Source organism: Solanum pennellii, chromosome 8, assembly GCF_001406875.1.
Source record: "Solanum pennellii chromosome 8, SPENNV200".
Classification (NCBI taxonomy): Eukaryota; Viridiplantae; Streptophyta; class Magnoliopsida; order Solanales; family Solanaceae; genus Solanum; species Solanum pennellii.
The window spans coordinates 59,022,389-59,041,849 of NC_028644.1; the positions used below are offsets into that span (position 1 = coordinate 59,022,389).

The following is a 19,461-nucleotide window of genomic DNA, read 5'->3' on the forward strand; positions in this document are numbered from 1 at the left end:
GGGGAGGGGGGTAGGATGGACATAGACCTTACGCTTGCCTTTTTGGGGTAGATGTTGCATTTTAATAGACCCTCAACTCAAAAGAGAAGTTATTCGGAGTAGGGCTGCAAGAAGAAAAACATGACATCAAAATATCAAGATACACAACACAATGAATCAATAGATAGTAAACCACATTAAAGAATAAGCAACTACGCGATTACTAAATACTACTACTACTACTAATAAGGTGGAGAGTGGATGAGCCTAGCCCTCTACACTCCTACCTAAAGGATGACCACACTCGGCTACATACTAACGTTCTACCCTAATCCTCGACCCCTATATCTTTTGGTGATGTCCTCAATAGTCTCTTTCTTAAAAATCTTAGGACTTTATCAAGCCAAAGGTGATGAGGGTACTTAATTATTTCCACCACTGCTACGAGTGGATCATGTAATGCATCTTTCATAATTGTGCAATTAGACTTACAGACTATATGTGAATAAGTCATATTGGTAGTGTACAAAAAGTCATAACCAAGTTACTAGCAGAAAGATCGAAGAGAGTAATTGACAAGTTAGTACCCTGGTCATGCTTTTATTAAGCATAAACAAATAATTGACGCAATACTCATTGCAAATGAGGTACTTGATCGAAGGATTAAACATGGAGAGCCTGAATGTGCAATGTGCAAGGTGGATATAGAGAATGCTTTTGACCAACTCAATTGGACTTACCTAATGATTATACTAAAGAAGATAGGATTTGAGGACAAATGGATTAAGTGGATCAGATGTAGTATTTTAACAAAGAAGTATTTAGAGGTCGTTTGGTAGAATGTATTAGGAAAAATAATGTATGTATTAACCTTGCGTATTACTAGTACCTTGTTTCGTACTCTTTTTCAATTTATGTATAACTAATGCAACACTCTATTGTGTATTAAGGTGTGCATTGCTAATACCATGGATTTCTAGGTATTAGCAATGCAATAGTTTTAATGCATGCATTAAAATTATAGAAAACTCAATTGTCCTTCAATACTTTTTTTTACATCTTTTCCACCATAAAAGTGGAGGGTATCTTTGTAAATAAGTTTTTTAATGCAATACATACTATTTTTAATGTATCAAAACAAACAATGCATTAAAATAATCTATGTATAATTAATGCAAGCATAGAGGACATGTGAGTTTCTTCTCAGCTCATCAAGTGATCAAGCAGAGAGAACCACTCTCGCCTTTCTTGTTCAATTTAGCCATGGATGCACTTAGTAAATGTTGGAACATACCAAACAAATGTAGTGGATCCATGGTTTTAGTATTGGTATAAATACCGGGAATACATAACATCTCATCCGTTGTATCAGCAGTGTTATCAAAGGCGAAAAACGCAAAAAAAAAAACTCTAAGGTCCATGGGGGCTTTAAGCGCAAAGCAAATAAAGCGTGGGCTTAAATGAAAAAAGACGCAAAGGGAGAAAAGAATACAAATATATATGTTTAGTCCAAGACTAATAATTATAAACATTAATGACAAATATATGACCAAAGAAATTGAAAAAAGTTTATGGTTAAGTGAAATATCAATTATTTAGTTTCACTTCATAAAAGGCTCATTGGGAAGGAAAAGCTTGCCTTAGAACCTTTATGACGACATTGGAGCGCACATAAAGCGAGGCGTAGCGCTCAACACGTTTTGAGCCTCGCTTCAGGGCTTAAGCGCTTTAAGCGCGCGCCTTTAATAACACTGGTTGTATGTAGATTATACTTTTATTTTCTGTTGGGCAAAAGATCACAATATTTTACCTGAACGTGACACTATAAAAAAAATTTCAAGTGAAGCAGAAGATTACAATGTTTTACCTATACGTGTTACTACTTTTTGAAGCTTTATCGGGACTGCATGGCCAACAAGCTAAAGAGCATCATCTATCGAATAAACAATGTTTGGAAGGTGCTAAACATAGAAGAACACTAACATATCATGGGCTGAACTAATAGGGTTCTTCCTACCATTTACTTAGGTCCCCACTGGAGTGATTTCATTGACGGGGAGATATGGAATGTGATCATTGAGAAATTTGGAAAGAGATTAGCATCTTGTCAGAGGCAGTATTTGTCAAGTGGGTGGCAAGTTTAGCTCTCATAAATAGTGTTCTTGACAATATTCTTACCTATTATATGTCTTTCTTTTGTATCCCTAAAAGGTGCAACATCAACTGGACAAAATCAAGATGAACTTTTTATGGATGAGAACGACTCACAAGTTTCACCGAATAAAGTGGATCAAAGTCATTTTATAAAATGCATGGGAGGTTTGTGAATCAGGATTTGGCCATCCATACCAAAAGCTTACTAGTGAATCAAGTCTTTGGAAGGAGGTAATCGTTACTATACATAGAATAAACGACAATTGGAGCATCAAAATTGCTAATGTACCTTATGTAGTTTAGGCGTTGGGCCATGGAAGTATATCAACAAATTAGGGAGTGAGTTTCCCATAATGCTCATTTCAAAGCTTGTAATGGTGTTTGCATAAAATTTTGGGAATACAAAATGATGTGAAACATTCCACTCATGTTTGAATACCCTTACCTATCCCAAATTTCCCTAAATAAGGACTTATCATTTCCTAGAATAGACTTGGCAATATTGGGATGTGCAACTTCGAAGTCTACACAAGATTGGGAAAAGGAAAGCTTGATGACGTGAGCCAACATAAAGAGGTTCACCATTTATGAGAACATATCTAACACTCATAATTGGGGAAAGAAGAACATTCTCACATTGGAAGATTGCCACAAGCATATTTGTACTCAAAATAAGGCTAATGGCGTCTGACCATAATTGTTTAATATGGAAGACAAGGTTATATGCTTCAGTTGAATTGCTCTAAATGAAGCATGATTAATGCAAGATAGTCTCAAGCGAGGAAAGTCCAAAAAATGTCGGTCACTTATTCCTACGTTGCCCCAGTGACCACTAACCACTAACCTATGAGATATACTTTATTGTAGTGTTGGTTTGAATGTGTCATGCCAGAATATATTAGAGGTATGTTTAGGTTGCAGTCTATGGGGACCGGTAAGGCCTTCAAGAGTATTTGGTTGATGATTATTGTAGTTATTTTTTGGTGTTTGTAAAAATAAAAAGAAACCAAAGATATTTTGATAAAATTTCAACTCCAAAATCACTTTCTTAAAGCAATGTTTTCTTAACCATTTTTTATGGTCTAAGTTGATCCCTATAATTAACAACATACCTGGTTGTAGTCTACAAGTGGAGTCTGGGGAGTGCAGGATTTTTGCATATCTTATCCTTACCTTTGTCGATAGAGAGACTGCTTTCGATACACCCTCGACTCAAAAGAGGTGTAATCAAAGCAAGATTAGAAGGAAGATAACAATGCCAAATAGCAAGATAAACAAAGCGTTAAATTAGGTCTTAGGCCTAACTCACACTCCAAAAGTTAGCTCAAAGGGAGGAGGATTGCCCAAGCCTTATAAGGAGTCCACCTATCTCATTAACCACCGATTTGAGACTTTTTGTCATTCTTTAACACCCCACCTCAAGTCCAGTGCTTATCATATGGTGCGTGGGCAATTATGATTTCGGGGGCCCCCCCATTGGGTGAGACGGGCCTCGCTCTGATACCAGGTTGTATTGTGCAAACAGTTGCTGATTGTTGCCTTGATTTTTGATACGGAAGGTAGTCATTATATTCCGCTCTAGTTAAAACAGTTAAAGTGATAGATTGAGATGATCCATCCATTATTTGTCACAAAAATGAAGCAACTAAATAAGATACGACACAAGTACTAAATAATACTACTTAAGAAAGAGAAGAGGAGACTAGCCCATTGCCTCTCCCACCTGAAAGTACAACAATACTCGATTACCTACTACTGTTCTACCCTAATCCTCGACCTCCATGCCATCCTATTTAGGATTATGTTCTCATTAAGCTGAAGATATGGTATGTCTTATCTAACCTCCTTCGGCTTTTCTTCTGCCTATCTTTACCTCTCCTGAAACCTATGATAGCCAACCTCTCACACCTCTTTTATTTGTGCATCCTCACACCTCCTCATCATTTGCCTAAACCATCTCAACTTCTTTTTCTTGGCCACTCCCACCTCGTCTTATAAAATTTTGTTCCTAATACTAAGTCTCATCAGTATGCTACACATCCTCATCTTTACTATTATTTTCTGAGCGTTTGCGTTCTTGACTGGCCAAAACTCTGCCTCATACAACCATGTAGGTCTTCCATCAATTGGTAGAACTTAGCTTTAAGCCTTGGTGATACATTCTTATCGTAAAGTACCTCAGACACGAGCCTTCATTTCACCCATCCCCCTTCAAATCCAATGTGTGTGATACCATTGTCAATCTCCGTTATTTTGGGATTATAGACCCAAGATACTTGAAACTACCTTTCATGGGTATGATTTGTGTATTGATCTTCACTTTCACCTTTGCTTCATGCTACATAGTTGAACTTGCACAATAGGTACTTTGTTTTTCGCTTGACCTGAAACCTTTAGCTTCTAGGGCTTGCCTCCATACTTTGAGCCTATCCTTACCTCCACGTTGCTTCTCGTTGATCAATACAGTGTTGTATGTGAATAACGTACACCACAACACCTCCCTTTGAATATGCCGCACCAATTTGTCCATCACTAGGGCAATAAAAATGGGCAAAGGGTTGATCCCTAGCTATATTGCCAAATTCTCCATAATTGTTGCCGAACCCATGTTGGATTCTCTAAAATGCATTACTTTTGGTGTATCAAACATGCACCCTTTGCCATTTTTAAAGAGTCTGAGCAACATAGATCCCATGTGCAACCCCTTCATGGCTGAAAAATTCCGAGTTACCTCCCACTATTCGTTCTGGGTCTTTCACTCCGTTGTACATGTCCTTAGTTTCCCTAATGTAAGCCACATGTACATCTCTAACAAACTCTTTCTAAATGTTATTTGTATTTACGCTTTTGTAATTTTGCATCTCTTTGATGCCTTTCCTTATGAAATATCATTACTTTCAATAATAAACACTTGCAAATGAAAGATACATCTTTAGAATATAAAATATTAATATTAGATGAATTTTGAATGAATCTCCAGCATATGTGATTAATTTTCATTGAGAACTATTCTAGTTGAGATGTTTATAGACTGTCCAGAACAAGCTGGTTGTGTTGAAATTCTAGTTGAGATGTTCATAGAGTGTCCAGAACAAGCTCGTTATTTTTTTTCAACAGGTAACATATTGGTATATTATAAACATGAACCAAAAAGTGTAGTTCCATATACTTACAAGTGAGATGTCTATCACCAAAAACCTGTCAAACTAGACTCTCATAAGTAATCTAAAACCATAGGAATAGACTTTGCTTCTTGAAGATACTTCTGTATACACCAAAAAAAAAAGGGGGACTTAACAGAGAACTAGCTGGCTATTTGAACCTTTACCCATGAAGTTGCAATGTCCAGTTGACATTTGAAGCATGCATTGCGAGCAAGAAATTTTCCCATTAATATTTCTAAAGAGTAGAGGAATTCAAATTGCTGCACTCATGTTTACTGTTTTCTCATTTTCTTTTCCAAACATGATCTTATTCACATGTTTGTTTCAGTTTCTTTAGTCTATGCCCTTCACTCCTATTTAATTGTGTCCTTGTCTGCCATTTTTTATTTGAGTTGTGCTTCTCTTAGGCATGGATAATGATTAGGTGTTCTTAATTATACGATATTTATATTCACAGAATTCATTGTTGTCAGAAATCTCTTGCCCCCATGTTACTCATGCCATCCCTTGTTATCATACAGAAAATGCTCTCCTTGGATCCCAGCAAGAGAATCACCGCGAGGAATGCCCTTGAGCACGAGTACTTCAAGGATATTGGGTATGTGCCGTGATTTTCTGCCCCTTCAGCCAGAATGCTATTGTAAATTTGGTATGTCATCTACAAGGTTTTGTTCTGGAGAATCTGTGTGATCTTTAGGGCCTTTTTTGGCCCCTCAAAAGTTTTTATTCCATTGTGATTCCAGTTGTGGTCACAATTCGTGTCCACATGTTGTAGTATACTTTCCCGTGTAATATCCATTTGGTTCTATTCAGGGGTTCAGTATCCTTGTACAATGAATGCTTATTTAGATACAACAATGGATACTGTAATGTTAAATAGATTGGATTTGGTGTGTCATTAGAAGTTTTGCATAGTTTTGCCTGGAGTGGAACAAAGCTTGAGTTGATTGTCCGACTCCTAGGTTATGCCAGTGCCATTTCTTGATGACGCAGGCTGGTTATATCAAGTTCTATTTTGATGTTACATTCAGTTTCTGTTGGTTCCAAAATTCATATTTCAAAAACTTCCCTACAACGTACGCCAATATCTGTTGCTGAGAGACTATGCAATTATCTCATCTAATTAGCATGGGGCATATACATGTGAATTGTTTCCAAAATGATTCGTCTATTGTGCTTCCGTTTTTCAAGTCACGCAACATGTCCTTAGTCTAGCACTCCAAGATACATCGCATTGTCAAAATATTTGGTGTTATTTCCGAAGAAAAATCAATGAATTGCTTCATGACTGTTTTGAAATACTTCAGTTGGTGAATGCCAAGAAACGGAGGAGGTGAAAATAAAGTCATAAAAGGAGAAAGATTAGTCATCAAAGATCATGAATTTGTTTTAAACCTAAGAGGTCGTTTGGTTTAATGGATTGAGTGATGTGGTGGTATAAAATTTGGTTTGTTTTCTGAGTCAAGTATTAGGTAAATTTGCTAGAATTTAATACGTTAATTGATGTATTATTTTATACTGAGACCAATGTGGCGTAACAAAACAATAGTTATGTTTTACAAGGTTTAACATTCAAAATGCCAAAGAACTACCATTTTGTGTCTCCTCAAGCCCTTGTAGTTTTAAACCACACACAAGTGTACTTTATACTTGTATTTTCAGCATAATATATAAATCTGTCATTTAATTGGCCTTCGTTGACATCTGTCTTTCAACTTTGGGTTTCCACAAGTAAATATTAAACTTCTATAAAGTTGAACAAATAGACACATGCGTCCTACATAGTGTTCTATGTGTATTATGCCATGTAAGACACATGTATCTACTTGTTCAACTTTATATAAGTTCAAGTTTTTATTTGTCCACACCCAAAATTAGAAGGCGTAGATGTCAGTTGAAGCTAAGTTAAATGGCATGTTTGTGTATTATATCTAACAATATATGTATAAGGTTAACCCGTGGGAAGTCTATGAATACCCCTTTGTCGACTTTGTCATTTTTTTTCAACATTTTCGAATAGTTGAAAGCCTTCGAGTGGGATTTGAGCCATTGGTAATTGATATCCAATCAAAGTGAGTTTATATTCATAATTTGTCTTAACTAAAATTGATTAACATTAGTATTAGTAGATTTAACCAGGAAAACTTGTTAGATTTTCCAAATCCTGAAAGAATTCAAGAAGGATATTTTCTAGAATTGATTAACATTAGTATTAATATAGAGAGAATTTCGAACATATTGAATTTTCGAGTAAAAACTCTAGTTTTTTTTTTTAAAATATAGGTGTAGGCCATGAGAAAGAACTTGCTTCCTCACTATGATAACCCTACATACTCCACAGAATTAGAGTAGATTTTGCTTGTTGATTCTTGCTCTAAGCTTGGAGAAATTAGGGGTGGACATAAATACCGATTTTTCGAAAAATCGAATCGAATTGAAAAATTTTGATTCTTCTGTGTTTCAGTTTGGTGTCGATTTTCTTTTTTCGGAACTTTGATTCGGAGTTCGGTGCAAGGGTCCTGAAACTACGGTGCACCGAAGAATTGAAGTTTTATTTACTAAATTTAAAAATATTTAAATTATATTACTTAATTAATAATAGTTGTACACTTTTGAATTTTGACCCATTTAAATTTTCAGTTTTTAAATGACAACAAATATAATGTCAATAAAGTGTTGAACGTTGTAGTTTATGTACAATTGTACATTGTGAGTCCTTATATTTTGAATGTTCGAAAGTTCATTGTGACATCGTGCTTGCTAGGCTGCTTGCTCTCTTCTTTATTCATTCAGCATTCCGGTATAGGAGAAAGTCTTTAGGCTTTAGCAAAATGACAACCATCTATGCTAGGAAACAGAAACAAATTCTTTGACATCTTTGCTAAAAAATCATTTATGCCTTTTTATTTTTATTAAATACATGATGAAACTCTTAAGACTTTATCATATTCCCTCTTTATTTTTATTCACACCGAAAAACCGATTTAAAAACACCAAACTAAACCGAACCAAAGTAAAAAAACCGAACCGAATCGATCTAGCTTGGTGTAAACTATGGTGCACACTTTTCTAAAACTGAATATCGAAGAACCAAACCAAAATTTGATTAAACCGAACCGAAGAACCGAACACCCATCTAGGAGAAATATATGAGAGTTTTGGAGGTAATGATATAATCCCCAAATTAGATACTAAAACATCAAGTTTTACGCTTAGAAAGAATAGGAAAAGATTAAAATAACCCTTACTAAAAATTTAACGGAACATTCCATGAGGGTAAACCACGGTCTGCGGTTTGATCTACGGCTCATAGACTCCATTCGTAGAATTCAGGTCAAAATTTGAGTCTCTGAAGTTCATTTCATGAGCTCAAATTATGGCTTATGGTTTGATTAAAGACCCGTGGTTGAATCCGAGAAAAAAAAAGAGACTAAAAATAGACTTTCTGAAGTTTATTCCACAAGTTCGATCTATAGTCCGTGGATTGATCCAAAACCAGTAGATTGGGTCTCTCGAAATCAGGCCGACATGTCTTCAATCCGAAATAAGTAGATGCAGAATCTCTTTGAAAGGTAACTTGAATTAGCAGTTGGATTGTGAACAATTGTCACTCGTTAGGCCTCCCAATGTAATGGATTCGAAAGATTAGTTTCTCAAGTTTGATTTCACGAGCTCAATCTATGGTCCGTAGTTCAATCCATGACCCATAGTTTGAGTTCGTAGAAATCAGGTTTCAAATCTCTATTGGGAGTGTAGCTGGTAAAATAGTAATTACTTTTTACTCAGACTCGGGTTCATGCAATCTTGATGGCGTTGGAAACAAGACTCATACACCTTTAATTTGGTAGGTCATGGGCCGCCTAACTCTTAATATGTTGAGAGATGTGATTATTTGAAGCTTACTTGCACTAATTCATACGAAAACTTAGCCGGTAAAAAAGCTATGAATGCAACTCGGTGCTAGAAGTCCCTTATGATACTAAAACACATACGATGCTATTCCTACACTTAGAAATAAACCTTAAAACACATGTACAAGTATGAAACAGCCGATACAAATTTATATGCTTGCGATGAATATTCAAATCCTTAACAGATAATTTGTGAGATGTTACAATTAGTAGTAGCAAAAGACTATTAATATGAGGGATGAATCATAAGTGAAAGATACCATTCATAAAGATTGGTATCATTATTGTACATTAGATATTTGATAAAATGTTTGCATGATGTTGTTATTTTCTAGAGGGGACAAGTCAAAAAGATATAATATTGTTGGTTCGGGGTAGACTGTCGTATTGGCCTTGATTTTCCTTGAAGATATAATAATTTTTACATCTTTGAGTAATGCTTTAAAAAGACAAGTACACGCGCATATATTTATATTGGAATAAATCACATGTTATTGTTTGCATATGATTGGAAATTTTTGTTTGCTCTAACATGCTAACAATGAAATGATTAAAAAATGTTGAGTAGCCATATTAACATGAAATATTTGAGTGAGATAAATTTAATTTTTGTGATACAACCAAATCAGATGAGCAAACTTCTATTTGTTGAAAATGTGAAAAACAAATTATTATTTGCTAAATCACCCATGGAGGATGAAGTAAGAAAAAAGTGTTGCTAAATTAACAATGGAGGTTGAAGTAAAAACACATTTTTTTTTTTTAGTTTTAACTAGTGAAAAAGTAAGTTTATTTTCTTTTATCGAACACTTCATTTTGAGATTTTTTTTTTAATTTTGATTAATTGTGATAGCATCAACATTATTGATGTAGTTCAGAATCGTTATTATGAAGATAAATCTAGACTTACGAGGATAAAATACAATATATTGCGAGATCATATTAATTAGTGGTATATCATTTATATTATTTGTGTTAAAACTTGTAATAATCTTGCAAAAGAACTATTCAAGGTCATCATAACAAGAAATTTTGGAACACATCTAGGGGATGAAATCGAAGCTCATAAGTTCTGATTCATATATGAGGAAACTCAACCTCTACTTTAGAGATCCTACAATTAGGTTCAATGAAAAAATAAATCATAAGACGACATGTTGTGAAATGCATATACTATAGATTTCTTTTATTCTCTTTAATTTTATGATGTGAGTGCTTTTATCTTGTAATGATTTGTGGAGGTTGAGTTTAAGAACTCTTAATAAAAGTTTGTACCTCGTACGGGTGGAGTGTCGTAATTATAGGAGCACTCTTGAGAGATTTCACTTATGTGAGTGTGGAAGTAGATCGCTTCTTATGAGAATTGGACTTATTCTAAAAAATACTTATGAAAATCGGGATAACACAAGACTGTAATATACTGACTCAAAAGACTTATGTCAACACCTTGATTATTGTGTGTAAGCAGTGATAATGTATTTCCTTAAACACTCATAGGTCAAATTTGAGAACATTACTAACTTTAGGCTAAAGGTTACTTTTATATACTAAAAGAAGGTTCAATTCAGAACACACTTTCATTATGCATAATAGACTCCCTTCAATTAAATTGATAAAGCTCTCTAATCTGAATTTTTGACCAAACTAAACCATTATATAAAGCAATTTACCAAAATAATATTTTTTTAAAATTTTTTACAAAACTAGTATAAACGTATTTCACAGTAACGTTTTAAAGTATATTTTGTTTTTCAAAAACTAATAGTGTTAGGTTAATATACATTATTATAAGTAACGTTTACTCCTAAAACGTTATTTGAGTAACGTTTTACTACTAAAACGTTACTGTGAGTAACGCTTTAGGAGTAAAACGTTATTGTGAGTAACGTATGTCAATCGTCAGCTTTTAAAAAATAAAATATATCCTAAAGTGTTACTGTGAAATATGTTTATACTAATTTTATAAAATTTTTAAAAAATGTATTATTTTAGTGAATTGCTTTATATAATAGCTTAGTTTGATCAAACCTTAAGTATAATCTTAAAGTGCACTAGTTTAATGGATATAAATCGATAAGAATGCATTCAGTTATTTTTTATATAGATAATGTAACCACTAAGTCATGTTTTACCTCATTATGCCTTGTAACTCAAGTAACCTTTAGGTCATTTATTTACTAACTTTACTACCTCACAATCTTCTAATTCATTGCAAATAAGAATTCCTCACTTATAAATCGTGATCACCTTCCATTGCACTGTCACTGTGTACAAGAATATATATATATATATATATGTGATGAGAAGTGGATGAGAAATATTACATTTTAGTGTAGTGAAAGAGAGAGTTGAGACAAAGAAATTATTCAAACTTTTCGACTCAAAAGAGAGTAATATTATATTGAAGGAAGGTGTTCTAATGCTAGAGTTTTGAACTCTTCAACTAATTCGGAGTTATTTGAGTTATACAACATTGTTGAATTGTGTATCTTAGAGGGGACAAGTCAAAAGATATACTATTCTCTTACCGCATTTGGTGTTGGTTCAATCCGATTAAGGAACCATGATGGATTAAGTAGAACATTAACAGATGTTCGATATGTACCAGATTTGAAGAAAAATCTCATTTCTGTAGGAGCCCTAGAATCAAAGGGGTTCAAAGTCATTGCAGATAATGGCGTGATGAGAATATGCTCTAGTGCACTGGTGGTAATGAAGGCAATTCGAAGAAATAATAACATGTACCACTATCAAGGTAGTACAGTTATTGGGATAGCGGCAACAACATCCAATGACGAGAAGGAGGCAGAAATGACCAAGCTGTGGCATATGCGCTTGGGGCATGCTGGAGGGAAATCCTTGAAAACTTTATCAGATCAAGGATTGCTAAAAGGAGTAAAAACTTGCAACTTGGAGTTTTGTGAGCATTGTATCAAGGGAAAGCAAACAAGGTTAAATTTGGAACAGCTATCCATAATACTAAAGGTATTTTGGATTATGTTCATTCGGATGTTTGGGGTGCTTCCAAAACACCTTCATTAGGTGGGAAACACTATTTTGTAACCTTTGTTGATGACTTTTCTCGAAGATTGTGGGTGTATACGATGAAAACAAAAGATGAAGTACTGGGAATTTTTCTCAAATGGAAGGCGATGATAGAAACTCAAAGTGGCAGAAAGATCAAGTGTCTTCGCACAGACAATGGTGGCGAATACAAAAATGATTTTTTTCAGAAAATTTGTGAGGAAAATGGCATCGTCAGACATTTCACCGTAAAAAATACACCACAACAGAATGGAGTGGCAGAACGCATGAACCGAACTTTGCTGGAGAAAGTTCGATGTATGTTGTCCAATGCTGGCTTGGGCAAAGAATTTTGGGCTGAGGCAATAACATATGCGTGCCACCTCATTAATCGTCTACCATCTGCTGCTATTGGTGGGAAGACACCATTTGAAAAATGGTATGGAAAACCTGCTGAAGATTATGGTTCTTTATATGTATTTGGCTCAATTGCATATTATCATGTAAGAGAGTCAAAATTGGACCCAAGAGCAAAGAAAGCTTTATTTATGGGAATTACTTCTGGAGTCAAAGGATACCGTTTATGGTGTCCAGAGACAAGAAAAGTCATTTTCAGCAGGGATGTTACCTTTGATGAATCTACCTTGACAAATAAGGTAACAGTTGAAGAAGTCAAACAAATTGATGGTGCTTCAAAGCAGGTGGAGTTTGAGGGAAAGATAATTTTCCCAACACAGGGATCAAACGAGGAAACAACAGAAAATTTTCCTCTTGAAGGAGAGCCAGTCGAAGAAGAGGTTCCATCTCAAGAACCTCAACCACAACTTGAATCAATAGCAACCGGCAAGCCAAAAAGGACATTAAGAAAACCTGCTCGACTCATAGATATGGTGGCTTGTGCGGACTCAATTGCAGCTGATGACATTCCTACCACTTATAAAGACGCAGTCCAAAGTTCAGAAGAAGATAAGTGGAGGATTGCCATGGATGAAGAAATGCAGTCCCTTCATCAGAATCATACATGGAGATTGGCCAATCTCCCAGAGGGCAAGAAAGCAATTGGGTGCAAATGGGTATTTGCAAAGAAAGAAGGATTTCCTAACCAAGAAGATGTTCGCTACAAAGCAAGATTGGTGGCCAAAGGATATGCTCAAAAGGAGGGAATTGATTATAATGAGGTGTTTTCTCCAGTTGTGAAACACTCCTCCATTAGAGTTTTGTTGGCTTTGGTAGCGCAGTTAAATTTGGAACTAGTTCAGTTGGATGTAAAAACTGCATTTTTACATGGAGACTTGGAAGAGGAAATCTACATGACTCAGCCAGAAGGATTCAAAGTTGATGGAAAAGAAAATATGGTGTGCAAACTTGAAAAATCATTGTACGGATTGAAACAATCTTCTAGACAATGGTACAAACGATTTGACAAGTTTATGTTGCAGCAAAGGTACATAAGAAGCAAATACGATCATTGTGTGTATTTGCGCAAGCTTGAAGATAATTCCTTTATATACCTTCTCCTATATGTTGATGATATGTTGATAGCTTCTAAGAGTCAAGAGGAAATTGAGAAGCTAAAGATTCAACTAAGAAAGGAGTTTGAGATGAAGGATTTGGGTGAGGCAAAGAAGATTCTTGGCATGGAGATAAAAAGAGATAGACATTCAAAGAAACTCTATTTATCTCAAAAGGAATATTTGAAGAGAGTACTAAAGCGATTCGGTATGAATAAAAAAACGAAGTCGGTTAGCACTCCGCTTGCTCCTCATTTTAAGCTTAGTGATGCTATGTCACCTAATAATGAAGCTGAACGAGAATATATGTCAAGAGTACCATACGCTAATGCTATTGGTAGCTTGATGTATGCAATGGTTTGCACAAGGCCAGATATTTCACACGCTGTTGGAGTTGTAAGCAGGTACATGCACAATCCTGGAAAGGATCATTGGCAGGCTGTAAAATGGATTCTACGGTACATTCATAATACTGTAGATGTTGGTTTGGTTTTCGAGCAGAAAGATAGTCAATATCTTGTTGGATATTGTGACTCAGATTATGCAGGTGATTTGGACAAACGAAGATCAACTACTGGTTATGTTTTCACTATTGCAAATGCACCAGTTAGTTGGAAGTCTACTTTGCAGTCAACAGTTGCTTTGTCTACCACTGAGGCAGAGTACATGGCAATTACAGAGGCTGCGAAGGAAGCAATTTGGCTTCGAGGATTGCTTAGAGAGCTTGGTATTGGACAAGAAGAAATCACAATATTTTGTGATAGTCAGAGTGCTATTCAATTAGCAAAGAACCAAGTTTATCATGCAAGGACGAAGCACATTGACGTCCGATATCATTTCATACGAGAAATCATAGAAGATGGTGGAGTCATAATGCAGAAAATTCATACTACAGATAATCCTGCCGATATGTTGACAAAAGTGGTGACTGCGGTCAAGTTTCAACATTGTTTGAACTTGATCAACATTGTTGAACATTGAAGATTAGGGTTGAAGACACAATCAAAATTGTTGTTGAGAGAAAGTTGAAAATGGAGAATCTTGCCAAGGTGGAGATTTGTTAAATTTGACAAGATTCAAAAATGGATTAATGAGAAGATATGGTAGTTAGGAGGATAATTCTTCATTGGTATAAAAGTCAAGATAGCAACTTTTGTAGGTGAAATTTAGGTGAACCATAAATTGATTTCACAAGGTAAATGTTGACATTTTGACATATTGTGATGTCATGGATGACATCAATAGGAAGAATTTACTCCTATAAATAGGTAGCTCCTAATTCATTTGTAACACACCTCTCACTTGCCTTCTCATATCCTAAGGCATTTGTTCTTCTTTCTCTCTTGTAGTATTTCACTTGTACTCTTTTGGAGTGAAATAAATATTGGTTGGTTGTGTCCGAGGAGTAGGCAAAAGAAAACAAAAGTTTGCCGAACCTCGTTAATTCCTGTTGTTCTTTCTCTTGTTGTCTCATTTACTATTTATTAGCTACCTTTAGATATAGTAGTTGTGATTCCATCACACTCTATACATTCGGCTTCCGCAACATGTACCTCAACTTACATACTTTTTATTCATTTTTCGTCATTTTATTTTTCAAGTTTTATTTATGGCATATAACACTAACAATTTTAACTAGAGCTCAATTTTTATAACAATTTGAAGAAGTGTAGATACCACGATGGGAAGAACTCAACACCATTCCCCTGCAATATCTCGAGATCTCTTCAAGAGATGGAGTAGAAGATATGGACATGTATAGTATTTTTCTTCTTGCTCAGTTTAAGTGGGGAAAAGATTAATAAAAAATTATCAAATATTCTTCATAAATAAAGTGATACTACTTTATGAAAAAATATGATATTAAATTCTAGAGATAGTGAAAGTTCATGAATGAAGACAAAAATATTATTGAAAATAAATTTTTAATTTTTCAGTAATACTAAAAAAAGAGAAGTGCAACTTGATATATTTATTTAGGAAAAAATCACCTGTTATTATTTGCATATGATTTGATATGTTTTTGGCTCTAACATGCTATCAAAGAAATGATAGAATAAAGAAAATTGAATACCAATAAATAATAATGACATGAAATATTTGGGTGAGACAAATCTCATTATTGAAATGAAAAATAATATGTGATGTTTTTTTTTTTTTTTTTACAAATCACGTTATCTCAAACAATAAAATTGTGAAATACAACTTTGTTATTGTATGAGTCTTGCAAATTTTTTAAATTCAATTGTGTAAAAGTTGTGTGACAAATAAAGAAGTTCAATTTTTTTAGCCTAATAGAGATTTTTCTGTAACTGACAACTTGACTTGATATTGTGTTTATAGTAAAAGTACTTAATAGATACAAACAAATGAGATGAGAAAATTGATGTTATTTGTTGAAAATTAAATTATTATTTGCTAAATCTATCCTGGCATTGAAGTAAAATTATTTTTTAGTTTCAACTGGTGAAGAGTGAACTGATTTATTATATCAAATACTTATTTTGGGATTTTTTTTAAATTTGATTAGTTGTGATAGCATAATATTATTGATAGAGTATAAAACTGTTACAATAACGATAGAAAACATAATATTGTGAGATTATATTGATTAGTGATATATACTATTTAATCAATTGTGTCAAAACTTGTGATAATCTTGCAGATGAACTGATCAAGTTGTTGGCTAAAAAAATAATTTTGAAGCACATCGAGTAGGATAAAATTGATGCTCCTAAGTTCTGAGTCATATATTAGGGAGTTGGGAACCAAAATAAGCCACAAAAATATAAAAGTAACTAAAATAAGCCACTATTTTAGTAAGTAACTAAAATAAGCTTAGTGGAAGAAAAAGTTCCACTATATCCAATTTTCTAAACGTTTTCCGTTACTGTCATAACGTTTATTTTTAATATATAACGAAATTTTTTCTTTCACTTTATAAAGTGGAACTTTTTATTCCACTTTATAAAGTGGAATAAAAAGTTCCACTTTATAAAAAGTTACCTTTTCATCTTCACCTTCACCTTCTCTCCTTTTTCTTTTCATGGCTTCCAAAAAAAAAAAATCACTTTGAAGATGGTTATGTGCATCAAAAATTCACTTTAAAAAATAAGTGTTAGACATAGCGATAATCATCTGCATCAAAAGTAGGCGAGACATGAAAATTTGAGGATGTCTCAACATTTTCCGTCATTTCAAAGTGTGAGGACTGACCAAAATAATTATTTAGTCCATAACTTGGAGCAATATCCCTATCTTGCTGAGGTAAATCGCTACAAAATATATAATAGTAAGAATAATAAATAATATAAATTAATAAATAATTGACAAAATCAACAAACAATAATTGAAATATAATAATTGAGCATTATCGATCACTATCATTGATAGTTTTGTTTAAATCAAAATCATATCGCCCGGTAAGAGTATTTTGATAATGACTCATTTTAGGAAAATCAGTAGATTGAGTTATCGGAAATCCATCAATGCTATTATGATTTTCTAATTAGGGATGAACATCGACTGATAAAGGAGAACGTTGTTGACTAATCTTAGGCTCCTTCCTAACATAGATTCCAAGTACTGTTGACTTGATTTGATCTATATAGTCATTTGGAACCCTTAAAAAGTCGGTCAACGATTCGTCATTATATATAATTCATTCTCCAAAATTTACTTGTCCTTGTGATAAAAATGAAGTAGGGTATTTTTCGGCTATAATCAAATTATAATCGTACTGTTTATACCCATTCTTTTATAAATTGATGAAATAAATTTATGATATCGGACATTTATTGGATATTTAGCATTGTGTTTGGGAGGACAATTATAATAAATGGTATTTCCGTCATGTATAATTTCGACATCCCAATAAATTGAAACTTTAACTTTAGGTGTAGAAGATATTTTTTTTTAGATTGAAAAGAACAAATATAGAAGACTTTATGTTGTAGGTGCTATCAACTATGTATAAACGTCCTTAAATAGATTTTTCAGAACAAAATAATAAAAATACATAATGAAATATTTTTTTCCGTTTTAATGACATATCAAATCAATATAATTTATATCACAACACTGAAAAAGCTTCTTCAAGACGTGAAAAATATTCTTCTTATAAAGTGTAATAAAAAGTTCCACTTTATAAAGTGGAATAAAAAGTTTCACTTTATAAAATGGAATAAAAAGTTCCACTTTATAAAGTGAAAGAAAAACTCCACTTTATAAAGTGTAAGAAAAAGTTCCGTTATATATTAAAAATAAACGTTATGAAACTAACGGAAAACGTTTAAATTATTGGATATAGTGGAACTTTTTCTTCCGCTAAGCTTATTTTAGTTACTTACTAAAATAGTGGCTTATTTTGGTTACTTTTATATTTTTGTGGCTTATTTTGGTTCCCAACTCTATATTAGGAAACTCAACCTCTGAACTAGAAATCTTATAACTAGATTTAATGAAAAAAAGAATCATATGATGACTTGTTGTGAGATGCATGCACTATAGTTAATTATTTTATCTCTCTTTATGATGTTAGTACGTTTATCTTGTAATGATTTGTGGAAGTTGATCAGTTTAAGAACTCCTAATGAAAGTTTGTACCTTGTATGGAGCGGGTGTCATAATTATTGGAGTACTCTTTACAAATTTCGCCTATGTGAGTGTGAAAGTAGACCATTTTCTATGAGAATTGAGTTTATTTTCAAAAATATATATGAAAATCAAAATAACACAAGACTGTAATGTGCTAGCTAAATAAAATTTATGTCAACACCTTGATTATTGTATGTAATTAAGGAGTGATACTTTATTTCTTTTAAACAGTCATAGTTTAAATCTGAAACTACTACTGATTATGGAGTAAAGGTGACTGGTTTAGTAAATGAAGGTTTAATGCAGAGCACACCTTCATTATGCATAATAATCTCTCTTTAATTAAATTGGTGAAACACTCGTTTTTACTATTAAAATGAGTGGGAGAATGTTGGAGAATAATATTTTAAATATTAAATTCGAATATTAAAATGTAATTTTTTTAGTGGATATAAACTGACAAAAATGTTGTCAATCATTTTTTATATAACCTATAATTTTACCACCCCATGATTTTTCTATTCATTACAAGTAAAAATTCATCATATATAAATAGTGATGTTGTCTGTCATCATCGTTTTGTGTCTATAAATATATACAGAAAAAAGATGACAAATGAATTAGATATATTATATTATTAGTATAATGAAAGAGAGAACAGAAATAAAATTAATTTTTTATGAAATTTAATTCATATTTCTTTCATCCAAAAAATTACTCATCAATTCATTAAAATATGAACTCGTTAGATAGATTATTGAAATATAGAGTTATTTTACATTTGAGGGTATGCTGTTTGGAAATTGAGGTTACAACTATTTACTTTGATAAAGGATCTTGAAGAGATAAACAAAAGATTTTTTTATTAATAAACAGCAACAGCAAGTAAATATTTATAATCACACAATGCCCCAACATTTTTTTTAAAATGTACTGCATAATTTTATTTGATTATATATAACATGTATATAATTTACTATTTTACAGATACTTGATGCAAGACATGGAACTTATTTGTAAACCCTGACCAGGATTCATTCAAGAGGCTTCTCTTGCTGCCTACAATTAAAATATTCAAAAATTTAGCGGTAATAAATATATATATATATATATATATATATA

General features: G+C 33.2%; 2 protein-coding genes across 2 annotated transcripts in view; one reads left to right on the forward strand and one right to left on the reverse strand.

The window, feature by feature from the left end:
• Positions 1–6,323, forward strand: part of LOC107029008 (cell division control protein 2 homolog A) — a 17,404-nt gene extending 11,081 nt beyond the window's left edge. The window contains exon 9 of the mRNA XM_015230286.2: positions 5,819–6,323. Coding sequence (XP_015085772.1) covers positions 5,819–5,908 — 90 coding nt within the window. The 3' untranslated portion in view covers positions 5,909–6,323. The remainder of the gene's footprint in view (positions 1–5,818) is intronic.
• A 12,893-nt stretch (positions 6,324–19,216) lies between these two features.
• LOC107027194 (histidine-containing phosphotransfer protein 4-like) overlaps positions 19,217–19,461 on the reverse strand; it is a 12,712-nt gene continuing 12,467 nt past the window's right edge. Inside the window, exon 6 of the mRNA XM_015228375.2 lies at positions 19,217–19,398. Coding sequence (XP_015083861.1) covers positions 19,378–19,398 — 21 coding nt within the window. The 3' untranslated portion in view covers positions 19,217–19,377. The remainder of the gene's footprint in view (positions 19,399–19,461) is intronic.